Here is a 24,852-nt window from a genome sequence, read left to right as displayed (position 1 = left end):
CATGCTGATCCCGATTAATATACCCAGCTTCTATTGCTTTTCTTTTTAACGTTTCCTTTTCCCCTGCTCCTTTCCTTTTTAATATTTATTACTTTCACCTTTACTCCCCTGCATTCTTCCAGAAGTGCTAAATGGCACACTTCCTTATCCTTATAACAATCTTGTAAGGTAGGATAGGCTGAGAGGACCTTTACTGAAAACAATCTCAACATCTCCTACCCATACAAATGTAACAGTGGGAAACATCCTGCAGCAAGGAAGTTAAGATATTCAGAAGTCCTTAATTTAAGTAGTATCCAGTAGCAAGACAAAACTCATATGCAGGAAGAAGTTATTTTCTTATTGGCAGAAAAGTAGCTCGACTGTTTATTTTGCTCATGAAATGTTATGCTTAAGAAAGGAAAAGAACACTGCCGGTACTAAGAAATACCTCACTGATTCGTAAGACTCACATCTGGAGCCTGCAGCTCAAAAGCACTTTCCCAGACTGGGTCGGGGCTCACTAGCGATCTCTGCCTGGGCTTGTGAGATCATCAAAAGCAGCTACGAAGGAGGGGCGGCTGGGCGGAGCACTTGTGCAGGAGCTGCGGCGCGAAATTTGAACAACGCTTCTCCATCTTGCCAGACGCTTTTCCAGATACTTTTTTCTTCGAGTATGGTGGAAGGTCCCGGTTGCAAGCTGAACGGCGAGAAGATCAGCAGCCGAGTTGCCCCTGGCCAAGTCGTGAGGTGTCTGCGAGGAACCGCACTGGTTCAGTCCGCGTCGCACGTTGGAGCCTTAAAGAGAAGAGCCGCTGACGGCGTCTCGGATAGGGTTAGTAGCGGCCACAGGCCGAGATTCTTCCACGGAGGGGCGTGCACGAAGTCCACATTCCTCACCACGAGCCATTTGATTGTAATTAAGCCAGAGCTGGTTAGGGCATCTTACCTTTCTGTGCTTCAAGTGGAGACAAAGACAAGCAAACCACACTGAGTGCCTGTTGAATGGTGGAATCTTTCAAAGCATGTTCTTTTTGTGTGTGATTGCATTCATGGAATTGATAGCACTAACTAGGACCAAGAATCCATATTGCTTTAATCCCCCTAACACATTATTCACATGAGGGGAACCTGATGTAGTGACCATGCTCTGGTGTTGGATCTTCCAGGGCTTGGGGCTCAGGCCCTGAGATGAATTCTCTGGAGACCAAAAACTTTCTACACAGCAGGTTGGTTTCCATGCCATTGGGATCCAGTACTGATCACAAGTACTGTTAATGATGACTAAAACCCCGAGTAACACTAATAGCCTCTGTAACTGCTAGGATTCCTACTTGAATTGCTCCTGCCAAGACATCAGTGCCATTCAATATACAGCAGGTGACCAATTTAAACAATCCAGCTAAACTAATCCTTAGTATTTGTTTTATGGTTGGGTTAAACCTATGTCTTAATTTAATGAATCCAAGCTTTGTTGTTTATTCGTTTAGTCGCTTCCGACTCTTCGTGACTTCATGGACCAGCCCACGCCAGAGCTTCCTGTCGGTCGTCAACACCCCCAGCTCCCCCAGGGACGAGTCCGTCACCTCTAGAATATCATCCATCCATCCAAGCTACTTTGCAGCTTATAAAGTGGAAAAGGAATACATGCATGGTTAGAGTAACTCTAATTTTAGGGATTCCAGTTGATTCTTCCATCGATAATTGCATAGCAAGCTTGGCCTTACTTTATCTGCATCTGATTGGCAATGTTGTGCAGTACTGTGCAGGCTACTATGAAGATTGACAGCCTCTATGCCAGTGTCTTGTTCCTAAAGCTTAAGCATATGCAAGCTGCCCAGTTGCTATCACAAGCATTTGTTGCATATGAGAATTGTGAAAGATGTGACTGATTAACATGAGGCTAGCATGAGTGACACTCATCTCATCCTCAGTAATCATAAGTTTTGACTATCAGGAGATTTCCTGACAAGTGTTGTTTTGTGTGGCTTTTTTCTCTCCTTGCACAAAACACTTAAAAAGAAATAACCAACATCTGTAATATATTCCTGCTATTAACATAATAAATCAACCATAACAAGTCTGATTAATTTGAAGAGTTGGAAGAACTTGCACAAACATCGAACACATGTAAGAAATAATGAGGAAAGTGTCCTCCAGTCACTTTGTCTAATTAGAAAGATGGCAATTTTAAAAATATAATTTATTATAAAGAAGTCAGTTACACAATATCCACTGTAGAATAACTCTCATTGGCATGGGGAAAGATCACATTCAGAATTGGCTCAGATTGATAGATGATAGATAGATAGATGATAGATAGATAGATGATAGATAGATGATAGATAGATAGATAGATGATAGATAGAAAAACTGGGTGGCTGGACTTGTTTTAAAAATGTGTTAATGAGGCATACCATTGGTGTAAAGGCTTAGGACAAGCAGATTTTTTTTTCCTTGCTTCCCATGTACACAGCATGCCACTTCCCTGCAAGTTTTGATCATTAGTGTTGCCAGCATAAAATTACTCTGTTGGGGCTTGTGGAACTTTATAGGGGAAAAGATGTTGGAATATAAATGAGCAGCTTGGATTAATGAGCTGTGAAGAGCCAAGCCTGCATTTCTGATTGGTGGGGTGGATATACCAAGAGGATTGCCGCCTCCGTCTTTGTTTGAGTGCAGGCAAAGAAATGTCATTAGAGGGAACATCATCCACAAAGTGTTCACCGATTTCTAACTAGGGAAAAAATATTTGGTAGACTCTATATTTTGGCTTGTCAATTGTAGCTCAAGGTCTATAGCTCAGTGTTTGGCATCTGTGTTAAATAGGTCAGTGCTACTACTTTGTAGATAATTTACAAGTGTATTTACCTTATATTAGTCTTTGTGTCCTTGTGTTGCTATTGCTATCTTCTACCACAGATAGTCCTATGACTGGGCTCAGTGCTGGATATCAGGCCTCCAGAATTCTATATATTGAGCTAGATAATTGGGCTTAACCAGAAATCATAGCAGCTCATCCAGTAAAATTCTTCCAGGATTCTATAACTTCATATTCAATATGAGTACCTCCAACATTCTAGTCATATAGGAAAGGATCATGGTTTGAAGAAGGGTGGATTGTAAACTTTCATTTTTTATGGACTGTATCTTCCTTATTGTAGCAGCAAGAAAACAAGTAATTCTACCATTTTCACTCTGTAGAAATATATAGTTCAGGAACATTTTAATATCATCAATCTACTCTTTGTGTAAATGTGAGCTTTACTCATACATAATGTTCACAGCATGAAAGCCCTGTCATATTTTTCTAGCCTGCTTTATTGAGTGCCTGAATATTCATGGTTAAGTCTGATTGTGAGATGTGTTCCCACCTGATCACCACTTGCTGGGAAGGGAAGTTATTATAGGGATCAAAGAAGCTGTGGAAGCGGATGCAACTAAAAAAAATAGAGTAAGCAATTATCTATCACATGACTTAAGAGAATATATTAAGAGAAAGCCATTCCTGTGATATACTATTGATTTTCATCTAGCTGTTCACAGCTGATTCTGTCACTGAAAATTACATTCAAGAAAGCCTAAAATTATTCCTAATCACTTTCTGCTTTCATGAACCCAATGCCAAGTTGTTATCATGTCTGAAATAATCAACTTACACCATGACCTTCAGTTTACAACATGTTTATTTCACAAAGGCATTTAAAAATTCAAAAGCAAATTAGCAACTGCGAAAACAGCAATCTTAGGTCTTTTAATTATTTACTATTGTGTATGTAGCAGAGAAGATACTTCATAAAGTGTCAGCATATTATAGTAGAATGGCAAATACTAAAATATTGCTAAATGAATTGTTAAATGTCATGAATTTTGGGTTCAGCTTTTAAAATGCATTTTCAAATGCTTTTTTTCCTCCCTCTAAATAATTTCTGAAGGATTAAGAAAAAAAGAATATATCTGCATTCTGTATATATGGCATCTTTGCCTAACACTCTTACCTCAGAGTTGCAATTTTGATATTAGAAAACAAAGTTCCCTTATAGTCCATCAAAATCAGTTTAAAACTTAAATAAGCAGCATTGTTCATCTACTATTTAGATATTTAAGTTTTAGATGCCACTGTCAATTTTTGGTCAATAGCTGTGATTGCTCTGAGTAAACTTCCTTTCCTTTCTCCTATTTGTATGATCTTCATAGGCAAACAGCAAATAATAAATAGGAATATAGTTCAGTACTAAGCTGTGTTTACAGATTTATACAGATATAAGCTATAAAATAGATTATGAAATAATAAAATAGATTCTTTCTTGCATTTGAAAATATCAAATTATTTCTGGGTTTTTCTAACGAAATTGTTTAGGAACAAGTTTCCCCCCCCCCTTGTCTCAGATATGCAACTATAACACTTAGGAATAGTATTTAAAGATGGTTCTTTAAGAATCTCAGAGCTGCTTGATTCACTGATACCCAGCTTGTCAACTGACATGAATATAACATTTCTGTTAGCATTTTTATCACAAGAAGTTATTTATTAAAATATTTATGAATCACCTTTCAAGCAACACATCTCCAAATGATACAGTATTAAATATATATCTTCTACACAGCAGTCAAATATAATAAAACAATAACCAATGTTTATTTGTAGTAGAGGAGTTCTGTTGGTCAGTCTGTCTTCTATCATATATAGTTAAATAAAGTTTCTAGATTCTACATAAATTGAACTTGGGTTCCACATGCTTTACCTTTAGGAAGAAAATTTTCCAAAGAGTAGGCATCTCAACAGAAAAACTCTTGTTTTTATATGACACCAAAATAATATTCAGGAGTGTACTGGTATAAGAGGACCTCAGCTGATGAACATAGAAGGCAGACTAATCAATATTCTAGGATCTATGTTGAATGATATTATGAGTACTGTGGCCCTTTCACTACTCACGCTAACACATGACATAATCATGCCTTGACCACAGTAAGTTTTCTCCTATTCCTTTGATGTTGCCGTTATAATACACATCCCATAGTTGAGATTTTTTTAAAATACCAGTTAAGACAGATTTTGGCACCAGCATGTTTTCAGGCTTCCAGAGAGACATGGCCCCCACTCTTTTCATTTGATGCAGAAGAGGAGGTAAATTTGTTTGCCAATTGTGTGCCAATTCTACTGGTCAGTTTCAGTCACTGTCACCCTCGCCAAGCAAGAAATCTTGTTCCTCAAAAGCTATTCCTGCTTTCCTGGATGTAACTAGGTGCACAATCATAACAAGTCCTCTGTCCCTCCACGGGGCCTATTCTGCCCTGAAGCCCTTCCATATGTTTTGTAGTTCTTAATTATTATAATGTTAATTATTTTAACTTGGGTTATGCCCAAATGAAATGTGGGAAATGGGGCACACACCAGGCAAGAGAAGTTTAGGCAGGGTTTCAGTGAGATCTTCTGCATTCCTGCTGTAAAGCACTGATGGATGGATGTTTTTCATGATAGCGGGTGATATATTAAAGAGAAATGGCAGCAAAGCCAGAGGAGCAAGCCAGTCATATTGCATAAAAACACCTTTTGGCAATGACTCAGATGCAGTCAAGGCAGGATAGGGATTGACAAAGAAAGCAGCAAATTTTATGCCAGCATCGTTCGATGCTGACTCAAGAGTGGGTGGCTAATATTTTAACTCAGTGGTGAGGAAAGTAAATTCTTTTTTTTTTTAATGCTGTTGGCATAAGGGCATTTCTTTCAGTAACTTATAATGTTTCCTAAATGGATAAACGAAAACTATTTTTAAATCCCTCTCCTAACATTTATTTGTTAATATTTTCAAACTATTTAGATTGCTGGAAATAAGAATTTGTGCCAAGGTTTCTTAAAGGTGCTTAATGGATGTGTGTACCGTGGCGTGGAAACTTTGGGGAAGGAACTTTTCATGTACTTTGGAGAGAAAGCCTTAAGGTGAGAAAGACATGTCCCTAACTTGTATAATTCAAAGAAATTCTTCTGATTTATTTATCTTTGTCAGAAAATTATTTTCTTCCTGCCCAGACACACATAAGTATGAACATGACTTAGCATGAATTGTAGTATTAAACAAATAGACACCTCCTCCCTCACTTTTGGGGGAGGGGGTCGTGAGGCAGTCAAAGCTTTTAGACCCCACTAAAACCATGTTAGGTGTATGTTTAAATCTTCCATTAAATAAATGTGTTTACTGAAGCTTGCCTGCACTTAGGTTTTTGTATGAATTAGCTTAAAGCAAAGCAAACTATTTCTGGAGAGAGGATAAGATGGACATCTTAAGTGCCTCAAGAACAGTTATATTCCCTTTTTTATCTATTTGTCAAATTTATATGGTCGCCCATCTCACACAAAGTTACTTTTTCTTACAGCCATGTTCATGCAGGCATGGTTTGTTGAATAACATGACAATATTGAGGGGTACTTTAGTGGCTGGGACCTAATGGGCACATTCTTTTCCCTTCTATCATTCCACTTAAAAAAAAAATCAGACATCTCTTTTTAAAAGTGTTTCTGACATTCTCTTATTTCTGTAAGTTTTCCTCAGTAGATAGCAGACAGTTGGGAAGATAAGAGATATTTTTTGTTGTTGTTATATAGACCCTGAATTTATCTTTTGTAAAGGGTTTTTGCTCAGTTTGGTGTAGTGGTTAAGGTGCAAGGCTAGAAACCGGGAGACTGAGTTCTAGTCCCACCTTAGCACAAAGCCAGCTGGGTGACCTTGAGCCAGTCACTTTCTCTCAGCCCTGGAAAGGAGGCAATGGCAAGCCACTTCTGAAATCTTGCCAAGAAAACTGCAGGGATTAGTCCAGACAGTCGCCAGGTATCAGCACTGATTCAAAAGCACCCCCTCCAAAAAAAAGGGGGGGTGATATTAGACTGAAGGCCACATGAAATTAGGCCACAGTTACAGTATGTTGTTAATCACAACCAGGATTGTTTATGATTATCATTACATATGAGTAGTCATAAAGCTAGAAGTAGTTCTGAATGGATACAAATTTTAAGAAATACTGTTTCTCTTCTAGGATCCACTTTGGCATGAATGGTTCTTTGCGTATAAATCCAGATGCCAGCCAAAACAGAAGAGTAGCACTTGCAGTCTTAGAAATACAATTTACTACTGATTTGATTTGTTTCTGCGATGCAACAGTAGAGCTTAGGTAAAGCAACTTATGTTTTACTGGAATATCTTTCATCCAGGAAGGGAAATATTGCCATTCTAAGTCAACTGAGGGAGCTTGCTTAAATCTACTGAAAATATGCTTAATTCCAGTAGTTCACTTCATTTGCTTTATATAGATTGATGGTGAATGGGTGGAGAGAAGAGGTTTTTAAAATCCCAGTGCATGTTTGGATTGTATATTTAATGACAAAAAGCCACTCCCTTGATTCATACTTGGCAATCTCTATCATAAGTTACACTCTCATTTTACTCATAAATGTTTGTATGTATTAGGCTGCAGTGTTGTATCCATAAAGAAGTTAGAATAATTGATTTTTAAAACATGCTTGATTAAAAACGCACCTAAAAAATCAGTCAGCAGACATTCTGTTTAAGGTATTGATATTTAGCATGAGTATTATAAAAATGAGCAGGTGGCAAACATTCTTTATAGAGGCATGCCCTACTTCTGTGTCTCTCTGAATCCCCTATATGTTGATTAACAGCTTGCTCCTGATCATGCTTGTTAAGAAATAATTCCTACTGAGTTCCTTGCAAGCATACTTGGGAGTAAGTCCCATTCACTTACAACCTGTTATGTTTAATGGGGTTAATTATTTTTAATTTATCACTACTTATATATTTACATATGACATGAATTCTGCTTTAGTCACTGTGGTTAATTGAAAACAGGAACTAAAACTTCTGCTTTTCCTGTGGTTCCACCAAATGAGGAGAAGTGGGAAGACTGTGGAAACCCAAGATTCAGATAACCTTGTTATTACTGATAAACCATTGTTTGTTGTATTATGTCTGAACTTAGCTATTCTATGATTGAGAGATCTTATATTCTGAGAACACCTAAGCCTTTGCTAATCTTGTCCTCTTAACCCATTTTTCATTTTTTAACTCAATAAGGTAAAGGCTAAAACAAAAAACATACTCCCCCTCACCCCCCATTTTTGTTTAAGGCTTTGGCTAAGTTCAGCTTGGTTTTGACAGCTTTAATCATTTTTAGTTTCCACATCTACTTCTTAATTCTTAATTTATTTAACATCTCCATAAAACCATTGAGTGAGGGTATCTGTCAGTTTGGGGTCAGGTATAATTGGTATGCTTATGACTAACTAGTTGTATATCTTGATCCCAGGCCAGCCAAATGATGCTGTCCATATCTTGTCCCAGTGTCTGGAGGCTGTGTGGATCTGGCCAAATTCTGCCAATACTGAGTGGCTATGGCAATTGTGCCCCCTATTTCTGGGGAGTTTCCCACTTCAGTCTTGGATTGGGTTACACTTCCCCACTTGAGACTAGTTTGCAACCTTGGAGTCGTCCTGGACTCACAGCTCCAGCTCGAAGAGCAGGTAACAGCTGTGGCTGAGAGGGCCTTCACACATATTAATCTAGTCTGCCAACTGAGGTTCTTCAGACAGTTACTCATGCCCTAGTTACCTCACAAATGGAGTCTTACATGGGCTGCCCATGAAGACTTCTTGGAAGCTACAGCTAGTCCAGAATGCAGTGGTGCAGGCAGTGATGGGCATGCCGTGTTATGTCCATGTAATGCAATTGAGAGCCTACCTATCTCTCTTTGTGCCTGGCTGGTGAGATCATGCAGAGTGAGTGTGTGTCATATCCCTTAAAACTGTCACTTATAGTGTTAATACCTGACCTCCGGAACACCATCCACCCAAAGATCTGTACAGGTTTTACCCTGGTAACATTCAGAAAGTCAATGAAAGCTTGGCTGTTCTCCGAGGCCTTGGGGCAGAGTGCTGGCTGAATCCCTGTAGGATGTTTTATTTTATACAGAGTTTGCCTTCTGGGTGCTTATGATCTAACAATAATTTTTATTTTCAATCCTACAGGAATACTGTTGAATGTGAACAAAAAATTAGAATGCTGGAAGATTTAGATGTTTGCTGTTCAAAATTTAGCTTCCTAAGAGCAGAAAGTGAGATTAAGAAGCAAAAGGGCCGTATGTTATGTGATGTGTTGCTTGATCAGGCAGTCCTACCCGGAGTGGGAAATATTATAAAGAATGAAGCACTTTATGACAGTGGTCCGCATCCAATTGTTAAAGTATGTAAAATATTTCTAGCTGCTTTCAGTTGTATTTTAGATTTTGCTTATGATGATTTATGTCTTGAGCAGTAGAGTGTGCAATGACTGTTCTCTTACATCGTAAATAAAATGTTTCCGTAAGGAATTAATTGAAACCTTACCTTCCATGGATAATCCCAGTAGGTTATTTATATTCAGAATCAAAATAAAATTTATATGGTCATTGACCAGTGATTAATACAACTTTGTAACAGAAATTTTAAAAGACAAAGAAATTTGAGTATCATGCAAAGAATATTAAATAAATGCATAAATGGAATAAAAAAAATGTAACGGCATTCCTTAGAACAATAAAAATATTAGAATAAACTGAGATAAGATATAAATGATGTAATAATAAAAGTTAAAGATATTCAGAATTAAATTATGGACTTAATAAAATATTAATATGTTAACACCTGTATTTTTATGCATTATATTTATATCCAGTTTTTCCATAATCAAAACAAAAGCAAATCAGTTAAAACACATTAATAAAAAATAACAGGAATCACTTTTTTAACGATTCTTAAAAGTTTCTTAAACTCTTACAAATTGACGAAATGTTTTGGAGTCCAGAAGCCTATCTGAACATGAATGTCTTGCGTTCCATTGAAAGATACTTAAATGAAGCTAAATTGGTTTGTTTGGTCTCAAGTTACAAACCCTAGAAATAACCACTATGAAGATGCTTCCTTCTGTACTGTGAAGGGATGGTATATAAGTCTAACAAATGAATAATTATTCTAAAACAACTTACATTTTGAAACATTTTTAATGGCAACCCCATATCCATCACAGAAACCTATGGTTAGATAAGTATGTAGTGCTGTGGCTAAATCTGATACTTTCAGGAATATATGGTAGTTTTCCATTAGCCTTAGATGTGCAAATACAGTTGACTATTAGCAACAACTGGCCAGCAATCAACCGTGTGCCTAAGTTAAGGGCTAAATCATGGTGTACTGTATATCCGAATTGAAATGCAAGAATGTCAAAATGTACTACAAAAACTACTTGAAACTCATTAAGTGATCTTGAAAAATTATTTTTATACAAAACGACAAAAATGTGATAAAATTATTCCAGTGATATTTCAAGCGATACATTTTATCACATCGTCTTCTATCATAAAAATTACTGCATCTTTTTAGGTTTGAATACAGTTCTGTTTTACGGTGATCTGGTATAATCTACCAATCTGATCATTAGAAATGAACAGCCCAGCAAATACATATAAGAAATGATCACTGGATCCCACTGTACTGAACAATTTTCATCCTGTCTCCCACCTTCCCTTTTTAGGGAAGGTGGTTGAGAAAGAGGTGGTATTGCAGCTTCAAAGAATCCTGGATGAAATGGATTATCTGGACCCTTTTCAGTCAGGTTTCAGGCCCAGATATGGGATGGAAACTGCTTTGGTCACACCTTTGGATGATCTCTGGCTGGACCGGGATGGAGGCAGTGCATCCATTCTTGCTCTTCATGACCTCTCAGTGGCTTTCAATACCATTGACCATGGTATCCTTTTGGATCAGCTCAGGGAGTGGGGGTGGGTGGCGCAGTTTTGCGCTGGTCCATCTCCTTCCCCCGGGGCTGGTCTCAATCGGTGTTGATAGGGAGTGAGAGATCCAGCCCACGGCTCCTCCTTTGTGGGGTGCCACAGGGTTCGGTACTCTCTGTGCTTCTTTTTAACGTCTACCTAAAAACCGCTGGGTGAGATCATCCATCACCACAGGATGAGGTATCATCAATATGCTGATGATACCCAATTATGCATCTCCATCCTGGGTGACTTAAGTGATGCTGTGACCACTCTCTCGGTGCATGGAGGCTGTCGGGGTCTGGATGGGGAACAATAGGCTTCAGCTGAACCCTGGTAAGACAGAGTGGCTGTGGAGGCTCCTCGGCCTCCAGGAACTTACCATCTTTGGTTCTGGATGGGATTGCACTGCCCCAGACAGATCTGATGTGGAACCTGGGAATTCTCCTGGACTCACAACTGCTCAAAGAGCAGGTGGCAGCTGTGGCCAGGGAAGCCTTTGCCCAACTTCATGTTGTGTGCCAATTACACCCCTTCCTGGATCAGGAAGCCCTCTGGTCAGTCACTCATGCCCTAGTCTTCTCCTGTATAGACTATAGCAATGTGTTCTACATGGGGCTACCCTTGAAGAGCTTCCAAAGCTACAGCTGGTTCAGAATGCGGCTGCACGAGCAGTTTTAGGAACCCCAAGAATGGCACATATAACACCTTTGCTGTGCAAGTTGCATTGGGTGCCACTTTGTTTCCAGGTCCAATTCAAGGTGTTGATTATCACCTTTAAAGCCCTACATGGCATGGGTCCAGGTTACCTGAAGAACCGTCTCATGCCCGCTACATCGACCCGTCCCATCCGGTCATGCAGAGAGGGCATGTTACGGACCCCGTCCATGAGAGATTGTCAATTGGCAGCATCTAGGAGGAGGGTGTTCTCTGCCGTGGCCCCCGCCCCATGGAACACGTTACCCCCAGAGGTGAGGGAGGCCCCCACTCTCCCGGCCTTCTGAAAGGGAGTAAAAACCTGGCTTTGCCACCTCGCCTGGGGCGGGAGGAGGGATAGTCAATCATGGGGGTGGTTGGCGCTGTGATGTGGCCCTGAGAAATTTTAATCAAGATTGTTTGTCCATCCGGGATTTTATATTTATATTTTTATGATGCACTTGTTTTTATGATTTTAACCTCTTGTTATTTTAATTGAATTTTAAACCTCCCAGAGTCGCTTGGTGAGATGGGCAGTGAAGAAGTGTGAGAAATAAATAAAATAAATAAATATAAAAGGGTAGAGGGCTCAGACTAGTCATGTAAACTGAAAGAATAGGAAGTTGTTACAAAGCTGTGCAATCACAGCTCCAAATAAATGCCAGTTATATTTTCCATGATCATGAGTCCATTGTGGATCTCTAGGCACATACTGCATAGTTGCATAAAAGTTCCATAAATGAAGCCTTGATCAAATTAATAGTACAATCCTAAACATACTGTTTCAAAAGTTAATTTCATGTATAGGATTGCTATATTAAAATCCCAATGGGCTTGTTATCATTGTCAGTGTTACCCATATTGTAAAGATAGGTTTCCTGATCATCAATATTTCCTTAATAAAGAACACTATCAGAAATCAAGGAACCCTTGTTTGTAGATGGCTTCACTGTAGCTTTTTAAAACCAATGTTCCAAATTACAGGTTTGTCAATGAACAGATAAGCAAATATGCCACTTGGTGAAAATGACGTGGGATTTCTCACTCCTCTTTTAGAAGGTAGGAAAAAAGCCCTTTTCTAAGAGTGCTGCAAAAAGTACAACATGCTGAATATGTAGCCTTAAAGTAAATGTTACTTAAAATTTCCAGTATTATGTTATTGCACCAACTGATAGAAGTGATTTTCCATCCTGGTAGATTGTCAAATGCGATCCTGTTTAATTTTTTTTTTTAGGACATAGGGCCAACTTACACATTAGAAAATAATGAAAGTGGCCTTCTTGGAGCTATGTCATCGGAGACCAGGGAAGAGAATCCTATGATGTAATATTCCAAGCCATCAAAAATTACCTTTCTGAAAAAAGTTAGCACTTCCAGATCAAAGCTTCTAATTATTCTTAAACACAATATTTTATCTTTGAATTCTTACTGGAGCAGAGATATGTGATTCTTAAAAAATACTGCAGGGTGCACAGGTTGTACTCCATTAAATTTGGTGACTGGAGAAATGCCACTTAACCCATCATCTCCTGGACACAGCTTGGAAAATTTTAATGCATCTGAGAGGTACCACTAGAAAACATGCTTCCCTGAAAGAGGCAAAGCTAAGAAAAGAGTGATCACAGTTCTTTATTTTGTCCAGTACACCTAAAAAATAAAGGAATGTCTTTCAAGTTATTTTTAAGTTATTTCCAGTTATTACAACATAAATATGGTCTGAGGTGAACTGCATCTTTGGCTTTTGAAGATACATGAATAATAATTGTCTGTTTCAGTGTCGCAAAATGGGATTGGCATTAAGTAAACACTACAGAGTGTACAAACGCCCCACCTGCCGTGAGTGCAGGGAAAAGATCACAGTATGTCGATTAGGAGAGAACAACAGAATGACCTATTTCTGCTCACAGTGTCAAAAGGACAAACCTCAGAATGGGGATTTGGGGTAAATCTGTATTGCCTCTAAAAGAATTTCACAAATTATCTCAGTACAATTTAATGTTTGCATTTTAAAGAAGATGTTATGTTTTTCTGCTCTTCTCCCTCTCCCCATGTTAGTTGGTCCTCACTGCTCAACCACTGAAATCACAGCAACTTATATTGAACCATTACAACAGGAGTGGGTAATCCACGGAGCAGTAGGCAATTCCCCATTTGCCAAGTTAGAGCCACCAACATTCAACAGTAATTTTGGTAATGCAATTTTGGTAATGCATTTTTCTTACAGATGGCCAAGTTATTATTACAGGAACTGAAGTTTGCATTACTGTCAAAACCTGGCAAAACACAATTGTCAAAACAAGGGGCTCAGAATCATAAGGATCTTGGAGGTCTGCTAGTCCATTGCCTTGTGAAGGCAGGAATCCCAAACAAATGGCTGTCCGACCTTTGAATAAAACCTTCCAGTGATGGAGCATGCAATACTCCAGGAGGCAGGCTGCTCCATTGCTTAATAGTTCTCACAGGAAATTATTCCTTATTTCAAGTTTCTCTGTAAAGCTTCCATCTGTTGGTTCTCGTCCTACCTTCATGCATTCCAGAGGATAAATCCCTCTTCCCTGTGACAGCCCTCTAATATTGGAAGACTGCTGTCATGTTATCCAAACCCCTCACTGTGTTGGTCACTCCTCTCTGTACTCTTTCCAATTCCTCAGCATCCTTCTTGTATTGTGATGAGCAAAACTGGACACAGTATCCCAAGCACACTCTGACCAGTGTAGTGTAGACTGGAACAATCACTTCCCATGATCTTGATATATCTCTATTGATGTAGTCAAGATTACATTGGTTCTTTTGGCAGCTGCAGCACACTGCTTGTCAGCCCTGTGTGGTATTCCAGACAGAAAGCACACCTAGATGAACTAATTCTACTTTGTTGTAAGGTTACATTAACAGAACCTTGCAAGTCCGAAAGTACATTTCTCCCCCATCACCTTTACAGCCCAAGAAACTAGGGAGGCTCCCTCTTGAGATGTTTGTCACACCCACATTCCTGCAGTGGGCTAAGCTGCCTCTTATCTGACCACTGCCCTGGCTGTGGCTCTTCCCCTGTCTTTCAAGGTGATTCCCACATACAATTACACTGCTGCCCATGATTAATCTGTAATCTACCAAGACTCCCTTCTCACAAGTATTACTGCTGAGCCAAAAACCACCTACCTTGTACATGTATATTTGATCTGTCTAAGAGCAGAATCCTACATTTCTTGCCACTGAACTGCATTTTGTTGGAAAAGGCCCAATGTCTATCAAAATCCTTCTGAACCTTCAGCCTGTCTTCTGAGGTGTTAGCAATCCCCCCAGCTTTGTGTGGCTTGCAGATTTGTTGGGCATCCTTAATATCCCCTCAGTTAAACAATTATAAAAATGTTGAAGATCACCAGGCCCAGGACAGAACCCCAAGTTCTGCATACCTGTCTCCATGTAACATAGATCCAGTAAGGACCATTCACTGAATATGGTTGTTCAACCAACTGTGGATCTCTCTGGCTGAGACCACCCATCCCACATTGTCCCATTAATTTGTTAATACAAATTTCTCCTTCCTTCATTTCACAGCAAACATCCAAGAAAAAATAGTTTAAGTGGCTGGCAATTCAGCAGGGTGTCTTGTTCTAGAGAAGAAGTTGCTCAGAAGTCAGAAGAGGAGTGGGCCTGTATACTCTGCACTCTAATAAACAAGCCCTCTGTCAAAATATGTGATGCATGCCTGACTTCAAGGCCCGAAGGTAAGAAATCATGGGGTTTTATGATTGCCTGCTTGCATCATTATGTAATATAACACAAGTAGCCTGGATATTATTTTCATTCTCACATGTAACATGTCTGTAATATGAATTAACATATTAAGGTTTCAGTTCTAGATTCTTTGATTTTATTCATCAGAGTGTTGTTTGCTCTGATGCTTCAGTCTGAAATTATATTTCAATGGACACATACATCATTAATCTACTGTGTGTGCAGCTCCATTTCATTTATTGTTGATATATTGTTGTTTTGCTGCAAATGCTTTCTAATATGCATGTACTACACTTTGCATTTTTTATTATAGCAAACTTTCGCCAAATCTTACTGCTACTCTACGTGCCATTAGCTACATGAAGTTCTTATTGTTAATTTTTATTAACAATAAAAATGGCAAATCTCTGCTCAAGCATCTTGTAAAAGAGCAGCATAGAGGTATAGTCTTTTCTCTTGAGAAAGGAAGAAAATTTAGAGGAACTTCTCTTTTAAACAAACCATGATAAAGAAAAAGAAATATCCTTGAGCAGAGACCTGTGCTTAGAGTCTGAATTATAAACCCAGACGCTAGTCATTTTAGGGAACAATTGTTTGTGTTATAATGGCATGTTCCTTTTGTAACTCAAATCTATACTTTCACAGCTGTTCTCCGATCCTCTGCTGAATGAATTATTCACTTGAACCTTCTGTACTTTTTGTGGGCTTCAGCAACTTTCTGAATTGCCAAACCAAATGTTTCATACATTTGAAAAGGAATACATTTGCAGGAAGGGGTGAATATTTCCTTTTATAGCTAGAAGGGGCCATTGCTGTATTTCACTGTACTGATATTTCTGGGATACTGAGAGTCTGCACACTGAGAGGTGTTTAATCCTAGCAATAAAATAGTTGAGATTCTAAATCTCAATCCATAAAATGACCAAGATAAGTTCAGACTCTCTTTGCCATTTGTAGTATATCCCAGTCTCCTATCAATGGCTGTGTCCAACATTTCCTTCCACAACCTGGGGCAGTATTCAGCCGTAGTCTTAAGCTTCTAATCTTCAAAGCACATCACTTCTCTACTCTGATTATTCTTTGTCTACCCTCTTCTATGAGTTTTCTCTGCCTTTTTTTTTCTTTAGCTTGTTCTTCTCCTTCCAAGGTTCTAAATGACAACTCATTTACTTTAAGATGCTTTGTTTAAAAACACATTGGCCTTTTTAACTTGTGTAGCTTCAGTTGGATTCTTCCCAGTTTATCCTTACTACAAAGTGTAACTTTCCTTTTCCCTTATCATGGGGGTGTGACATAAGACCTGCTTCCCCCTTGAAAAAGCAATTCTCCCTTAGTAGTGCTGAAGCAGTTCATGTGCCTTGAGAAGAATGTCCCTAATGATGAATGCTCTTGGGAATGCATTTGATAAGGAATAAGCAGTTTTGTGTCTGCAGTCATCAGTGCATCACAAACACCTTATCAGGTGCCCAAGAAAACCCTGCCCGACAAACTCCTTAAGTTAGTTTAAAACATTATTTAAAAACTATAAATAGGATGCTGGCATGCTGTGAAGCACAAGCAGTCTAGCTTCTTTATCTTGACAGACAACTCTTGGGCTTTTTAGAATATAATAGCGGGTGACCAAAAATAGGTCATGTTGGATGGAATAAGTGATATACAGCCTGATGTGGAAAAGATGCTTTGGAAGGGCTGTGGGCACACTTGATGTGCTTACCAGTATTCTTTTGAAAGAAGCTATGTCTTTTCTTGGGCTTGCAAAGCAGCCAGGTAGTCCCAGGAAAATATGTGTTGGAGTTAAGGAGATGTTAAGGAGGTGGTAACAGGATACAGTGACGTTGTCCCCCACTGTCTGTGCCTCCTTAATTCTAACATGTATTTTCCCAGGACTGTAAGGCTGCTGTGCAGGCCAGGATAAAAAAAATGCAGATTCTTTCAAAGGGGTACAGACAGATGCAGCAGTTGCAAGCCCCACACCAAAGTACCTTTTCTGCTCTGGATCCTAATAGCTTCATATCCCTAGATAATATGAAGCATCGGGAGATGGTCCAGAGTCAATTCGGGGCAATGGCCTCACTACTTGCCTTTGAACCAAAAGGTTTTTGTGAATGGCAGCTATTTGATGAATAGGCTCCTTTGTGACATAGTCTCAGAATCCTAAATGTGCCCAAGCAAACCTGGGTTAAGATGTGGTTTAAATAATGACAGCAACAATGAAACATCTGTTATTACTAGTAAAATTATTAGATTTAAATAAATTATTTCATAGAATCTGTTATTCAAAAATGTAATTAAAATGCTCCTGATTTACGTACATAAAACTGAAAGGTACAGAAGGCAGCCACAACTGAATTTGTAAAATCCAATGACCGTCATGCGAAAAAAAATGCTGATCAGTCCTTCTGTAGTTAGTATAGTGCTGAGCATGACAGCCTGAAAGACCTATCTGCTCTTAGTATTTATATAGGCTGCAGAATATGTTCTTGGCTGATTCTTTAGCCAGCCTCAGGAACCTAAAGGTTTTAGTTCCTTTAGAAAACCAAATTCATCAATTAAGTTATCCCCTGGAAGTTATGTACCCAGCTGGTTATCAAGGAGCTGAAGCAAACCCTATGCAACAAAGGCAGTATAGCTTAGGGCTTTAGAAGAAAATCACAATAATGCTCTTTTCACTCTTGCATTCCAATTGAGAAGCTTTTAAGCTCTTGTCAAAGCTCAGTACCTGCCGTCTGAAGACTTCTTTACAGTGTTCCAATAAAACAACTTCTATCTCCCTTCCCCAAAATAAGATTTCAGTATTTTTTAGGGTATTGCAAGTCAAACAGTTTGCTCAGTGCTTATAATTCACACCATCTTGTAAATACTTCTCTTGCTCCTTAGTTGATTAGCCACTGTTAAATTCAGCTTTGTACAGGAAAAGACAAAAAATACTGCCACCAAGATTAATATTCATTTCTCATGCCTTCAGTTCACTTAATGTGCATTTGGATGTTCATGACCATAATAGTGGAGTGCTCTTCTGAGACCCATTGAACTACTTTAATGCACATTTTTATATAAATGGGAATAAGCAAGAGTTATGCCCATAACTATTTCTGTATTACTACAGTAGATTGCTCGGACTACCAGGATCATAAATTGAAGCACTATGTAGCATACTATTGCTGAAGAAAGAAAATTTAGGGAGACATGGGAACAGTTGATTCAATAATACTAACCAGGATATTTTTTATCTATTTAAAGTTCAAAAAATTGAAAGTAATAAAGGTTTAACAACATGTAATAGCTCCTTAGTCAAATATCCATGTAATAACTTCGGAAAATCAAGAATGGAAATTAAGATAAACAGGAAGACTGCATTTGGGACAGCAACTCTGGTATTGATAGATTTTGCTGGTAAAGACATTCTACTAGGACGTAACAGAAGTGAAAGTCGAACTCCAGATGGAGGCTGTCTGCATGATCCTTCAAGAAGCAATTTTAACAGTACCTACCACTATGAAGTAAATTCATCAATACCTTTTCCCCATCAATATAATTCTTTAAAGCCAGCATCAAAGAGACAGAAAATTGATTGTTCAACTTCATCTGTTGGAAGCCTCACTGAGAAATTTACAAACAGGTTTGTTAATTTCAACTACATATTGAGGGGCAAAACTGTTCATATGAAAAACTGTTTGTTTGTATTATATTTTTGCTTTGAAATGGTGCAATATTACTTATTTTCTGACAGATACCAGTCCATGAAACAACTAGGTCTGCAGATGTGTCCTAAAGTGCTATAGGCTTGTGGCTGAGACAGCTTCTTAGATCCAAAGAAATGGTTAGAAATGGTTGTTTGCCAGATGCATGAAGATTAAAAACATATACAGTATATATCTATGACATACTTGAGAATAGAAACGTTTGAAAAATATTTCAAATCTGCAGTTGCCAATCACTTAATAAAGAAATGAAGCAGTGAGGGAGGGCAAACATGGTCCTTGGTAAGCATAAAGTCCTTGGTAAACATAATGGAAACATAAATAGGAGTTGCAGCCCCATTTCCTTCTTAAAGTGTGGATTCTGGCAAACTGTAAAGAAATGCTGCACAAGAAACATTGGAATAAAATATTCTTTAAAACATGCATTGAAATTACCGGTTTAATCTAAACAAATTGGAATTTTCAGGCTTCCAAGAATAATTACTTGCATACGTTGAATACATAATTATTTTTCCACTCTTACTGTGTCTGAATACTCCTGGCCAACAGCCGTGTTTAAGGTAACTTGGTCCCTCTTGGAGAAAGGGGGACTGGAGGAACTTCTACAGAGCTGCTTAGAGGAATATTCCAGGCATCTGGTGGATCTGCTCAGAGCTGGGCTCCAGCTGTGCAATTTCCCCTCAAGTCCCTGAATGCCAAGAACAGCAGGGACATTTTACACATGTAACATCAGTAGAACTCTTCTCATTCATTATGCCAGGTTGAGGATCTGAGTGGATAGGACCAGCACTGATTGCACTGTTTTAGCCTTCACAAGATATGTAAAGAAGGCTCCAAATTCCCCCACAAGTTTTACAATACAATTTGCTCATGCTTTTGGTTCAGCAGAGTTCCCATGGAGTAGAGAAACACAAGAGTTTTCTTCTGAAATATTTATTTGGTTAGGTACCTTCAGGTTTTCTACAGATATGCCTGGAGTACTTGATTTTTGAGTGTTACCATTCCTTTGTGAAGTCTTACCGACCTGTCTGGCCATATGTAAATGGCAGAAGGACAGTGTTGCCAGGTAGCATAAATCATGTTGGGAAATGGACATATAAATCAGTCTTTCATGGTATCACTGCAGGTGAGAGATGGGAGAATGCCAAACTCAGCTGTTTAGTATGAGCTTCAGTTTCCTAAGAAAGATTAAAGAGCTACTGTAAAAAAATATAATCGTACTTTATACTTCGGTATGTGTTCTTCAGGGGTGGAGGGAGTCTTACAGGAGATAGCTGCTGGATGCCAAAATACTGAAAAATGATTGGGGGCAAAGTTTTACAGGATTTGTTAACAGTCTATAGGCCTTTTAATGGCATATACTGTAGGCTGTACTCATGAAGTTTCACCCAGCTGGTCTAGAGAGAAAACCACATAAAAAGCCATCAGGTCATAGTAATACTGGGGAGAAATACTGCTTACATATTAATGAACCCTAGAGTAGAACTATCTAATGCTTTTTGAGCTTGACTGGGAGCATATTTGCCAAAAAACCCTGGCTGCTGCTAAATCTAAGAAACAAGAAGCAATCTAACCTTGTTTAAACATTAACCATCAAGGCAGATGCCCTTGTGCATTGTAAACAGAGGCACTATCCAGCTATTCTGGTGATGCTAACATCAGAGGAGAGCAAAGCTTTCCTGTCACCTTCATAAAATACACTTTTCTGCTCTGCCAGTCAGACTTCCTCCTCTGTGGAATATGATGGGGATCATTAAAGTAGCTTTGATCAAAGAGCATGGAAAATTGTCTTGAAGCAGACAAGTAGATAGATATCCCCATGGACTGGTCTAAGACACGTGTAATAACTTTCCAGAGGGGAAGAATATAATTGGAAGGAATTGGTTTTCTAGTACATCTTGCTGTTGCCAATTCAGGATGCCTTTTAAACTACATGAAAGTATAAAATTTATGCTAGCAATGCCAGAATGGTGCAGTTTACTTTTTTAAAAAAGCAGTAAGAGAACTTTTAAAAAATTGCTGCTTGCATTTCATTTCAACAGAGTGTATTTTTGACATAGAGTCCTTCAATTTCATTTTAAAGAGAAAGTAGAGCAGATAAAATTGCTAGGTCAGATGTATCATTGAAAGAGAAGAGTTTATATGGACTTCAGAAGAACGCAGGAGGAGTGATGCTGGGATGGAAGATGCTGGTTCTGCTATAACTAATCTCCTTAACTTTATGCAGGGTTTTATCTTGTTACCTGTCATTACAGAGCACCTCCAGATAATATGACAGATGGCTCTTGCACATTAAATGCTGGCAGTCCTCGCTGCAGTAAACACAGTCGCTTCTGTGTTCTTCGCATTGTGAGGAAGGACGGAGAAAACAAGGGCAGGCAATTTTATGCTTGTCCTTTGCCGAGAGAAGCCCGGTGTAACTATTTTGAAGTATGTGAGATTGTATAGTACCATACACCCCTGAAAGAGATAAAGTGGTTTCTCCAACTACTGTGCTTATGTATAGATTTCAATCATTTGTTTAGCTTTAGCATAGTGGAAAATGAATTGCTGTGATGGTGGTTTTGTCTAAAGAGGTTCTTGGTGTGGTTTGGGAGGGATAGATGGGTTCTCTGGTCACTACAGATGCCGTAAGGCAGCTTACCAACCACAGCTATCCAGGTTCTTTAATTCTAATCATAAAGGTATACAACAGCAAAATAGTCTGAATGATTATGTATGGCGCAGAACTGTAGGGATATATAAAGGCCCCCTTATTAGAACTGATACAGTCCACTTTCTTGAAATGCATATTGGGGTTGGACATGTCTACACCAACTCCAGCAGTAAGGGCAGAGTTGTGTATACCCCTGTACAAAGCCATTTGATAATTAAAGCATTCAACTATTGGCTGAAGATCCTATCTATGGACTCAGATAGATTACCCAAGCTTTGTTTTGAAGAGCAGATGCATAATATACCTCCTTGTGCTTGGGCTGCCCAACTTTCAAATACCATCTCACAATATGGATTCTCCATTGAATTCCCAGTCCAATCAGATCTGAAGGTCAAGAAAAGTTTCAAACAAAGGGTCATGGATGTGGCTGCCCAAGATGATATTGCATCCCTTAAACATGTCAAGTCCTTGAAGTGGCTGGCTCAACACAAATCAGCCTCCCAGCTAGAAATGTATTTAACAACTTATATGCCCCAACATCTTAGAAGAGCTTTTTCTAGAGCTCGTTCTGAACAACTACTTTCCATGGTAAGGTATGGGAGGTTTCATGGAGTTCCACTTGAAGAAAGACTGTGTATCTGTGGTGCGCCAGTTGTTGAAGACACTGCACATATTTGATTGCAAACTATATTCTGCAGAAAGGACTGCTCACTTAGATTCATATTTAAAAACCAAAAAGTACTGGGGCATCCAGGAGAAACTCTTACTTTTTGCAGGGAACAAACCTGCATATCACTAGTAAGACTGCAGTCTTTATATCAAAGGCCATTTCGAAGAGAACAGACTATTTAGATCAGATTGGGGTTAACTGTAGGGCTGATGATTTATTATGAATTTGTTCTATTGCATGGCTGGCTGGGGAATTCTGGGACTTGAAGTCCAGACATCTTAAAATCGCCAAGGTTGAGAAACACTGCTCTAAGCTAACTAAACTTTCTTTGTTGCCTAACTAGCTAGTTTCTTCTGAACTTTTCATCTGTCATATTGCTATGCTTTCTTTCTTCTTTTTAAGTGGTAAAATGTAATACTAACTTGAAAATAGTAGGGTAAGCAAAGACAAGGAGGAAAAACACAATTAAAATTACAGCATTAGCCAAACTCTACGAATATATTTACCATAATCAAAATGATTCAAACTTAGTGTAAGAGTATATAAAACTCATACGTTCATACTTCGTTTAATCTCTTATAAGCTAGAAGGAATAACACTGTTAGGCAACATAAAGCAAGAACCTTCAAAGGAGACACAATTCTAGCGTAAGAATGCTTAATCATGCAAAGATTGTGGGACAAAATTAATGTAATAAAACAGCACAACTGAATCTGAGTTCATATTTTCTCAAATGACCTTGACAACATAAAATGAGTGCTGTTGTTTTTCTTGTATTTGTTCTCTTCAGCTCAGCTTTGATAATAGTTTCTGTTCAACCATATGGTAACTAATGCAATACAGTGTTATTTTGACCTTCAGATTTTCCAAGGGAGAGAGCCATTAGAGCTTGGGGAAGTGAGATCTATTGCTTGGAAGCCATAAGCTATCAAGAGTTTTACTTGGATAAATTAAACCTGTGTTTCCTCCAAAAGTCAGATAAGACTTTTTACAATTGTCCTCTCACAAAGTCAAACAAGTTGAGTTCAGGTAGTGGAGCAAGTTGAATTTTAAAGAAAGTTGCTTAGTTGATTACTGTTACTCACCACCTACCTTGCAGAATTAAAGGGGAATATTTTGCTAAAACAGGAATTTGGCTTCAGCATCTAGTGTTAACAGAAAATGATTTCTCTCTGCAGTGGGCAGACCTGCATTTTCCCTTCTGCAATCATGGGAAGCACTGCATTATGAGGACAGTGCTGAAGATTGGCCCTAATAATGGAAAGAATTTCTTTGTGTGTCCTCTTGGGAAGGATAAACAGTGTGACTTCTTTCAGTGGGCTGAAAATGGTCTAGGAATGAAGATTATCCCAGGATGCTGAGCTATTCATCTGCAATAGACTATCTGACATTAATCTTCTCAAACTGTGTGTGCTATACTGCTCTTCTGTAGGAGATATTTTAGGAGGGTTATGATCAAGTGGCATTTTGTGATAATCCATCTGTATTATATATTTGAAGGTTCCTTCTTGTATCCCTCTTTGTTCTTTGCTGCTTGTTGCATTTTATCTAATACTAGAAAATCTGAGTTAATATCTGAACAATAGGTAGTCTTCTCTTTTGTTGTCTTAGTTTTTCTGTCTCACACACACACATACACATGAAGACCAATATTTATTTATTTTCAGTTGGCTGTGAAGAGTAGTCCAAACTTGGATGTCATTTGTTTGCTTGTGCCATTTGCCCTTCAACTTTCTTTTCTCTTTGTCTTTATATAAAATTTTTATTTCAATGCATTTACGATGAATAGATTGTATTACATTTTTTAATCAGTTATGAAAGATTAATATTTTCAATAAAATGTTTCAAACAATGATGAGCATTTGTTTGTTCTTAAGAATAGGCTATATGAGTTCATTGTCAGAACAGAAAAATAGTTTTGATTTATTTATTTATATAGCCGCCTGGCTCACAGCTGTGACTCTGGGTGGTACACAGACGTTAAAAACTGAAAAAAACCCCAGCAACTTCACATGCAAAATAAACATCCTGAGTACTAATCTGAAATAACAGTAATACTAGTATAACATACACACTGAATTTGAAAATCAATCCATTTTTATGCAATGTAAACCAAAACAGATGAAACACCAAAAGGGCTGGTTTAACTTTCTGGTCCAAATGCCCTGAGGGAACATCCAGATCTTTAACGCCTTATGAAAGCCAAAAATTATTGGGACTCTCCAGATCTTTGGGAGGACAGTGTGATGTATCAGTGGGTAAATTTATGCTAATAGTTTTTTATAAAGCTTTGGTTTGAAAATAATAAACAATAACATTTAAAAATAAATTGGAATCTGTACTAAAAATAAAAATTCTCAAATCTCAAATAATGTCAAATCAAACTCGGTTTTAAATAAGTTTGATCCAGTCATAATTAGAAAGTAAAACTTAATTTCAGTGTGATTACATCATCAAAGTTGTCATAAAAATTGATAGTTTGCTTTTTTTAAAGCAAGCTGTAGATTTGGTCTACATTACTTCAGTGGTGTTTTCAAATCCATCATCTCATTCCTCTATTAACAAGAATTTATGAAAGTTCAACTCAGTTGGTATGA

At 38.3% G+C, this 24,852-nt stretch overlaps 1 protein-coding gene across 1 annotated transcript; it reads left to right on the top strand.

The window, feature by feature from the left end:
• The first annotated feature begins 638 nt into the window (after window positions 1-638).
• NEIL3 (nei like DNA glycosylase 3) lies at window positions 639-23,767 on the top strand. Its single transcript, XM_063309852.1, is given in 10 exon segments — window positions 639-751; window positions 5,805-5,923; window positions 7,015-7,149; window positions 9,020-9,233; window positions 12,478-12,552; window positions 13,269-13,435; window positions 15,049-15,218; window positions 18,469-18,847; window positions 21,185-21,359; window positions 23,434-23,767. Coding segments are annotated over 10 exon segments (1,713 nt in total). The 5' UTR covers window positions 639-655; the 3' UTR covers window positions 23,617-23,767.
• The last annotated feature ends 1,085 nt before the right edge of the window (window positions 23,768-24,852 follow it).

This window comes from Candoia aspera, chromosome 8 (assembly GCF_035149785.1).
Source record: "Candoia aspera isolate rCanAsp1 chromosome 8, rCanAsp1.hap2, whole genome shotgun sequence".
NCBI classification, from domain to species: Eukaryota; Metazoa; Chordata; class Lepidosauria; order Squamata; family Boidae; genus Candoia; species Candoia aspera.
The sequence above is the reverse complement of the archived record's forward strand: the minus strand, read 5'-3'. Positions and strand labels throughout refer to the sequence as shown.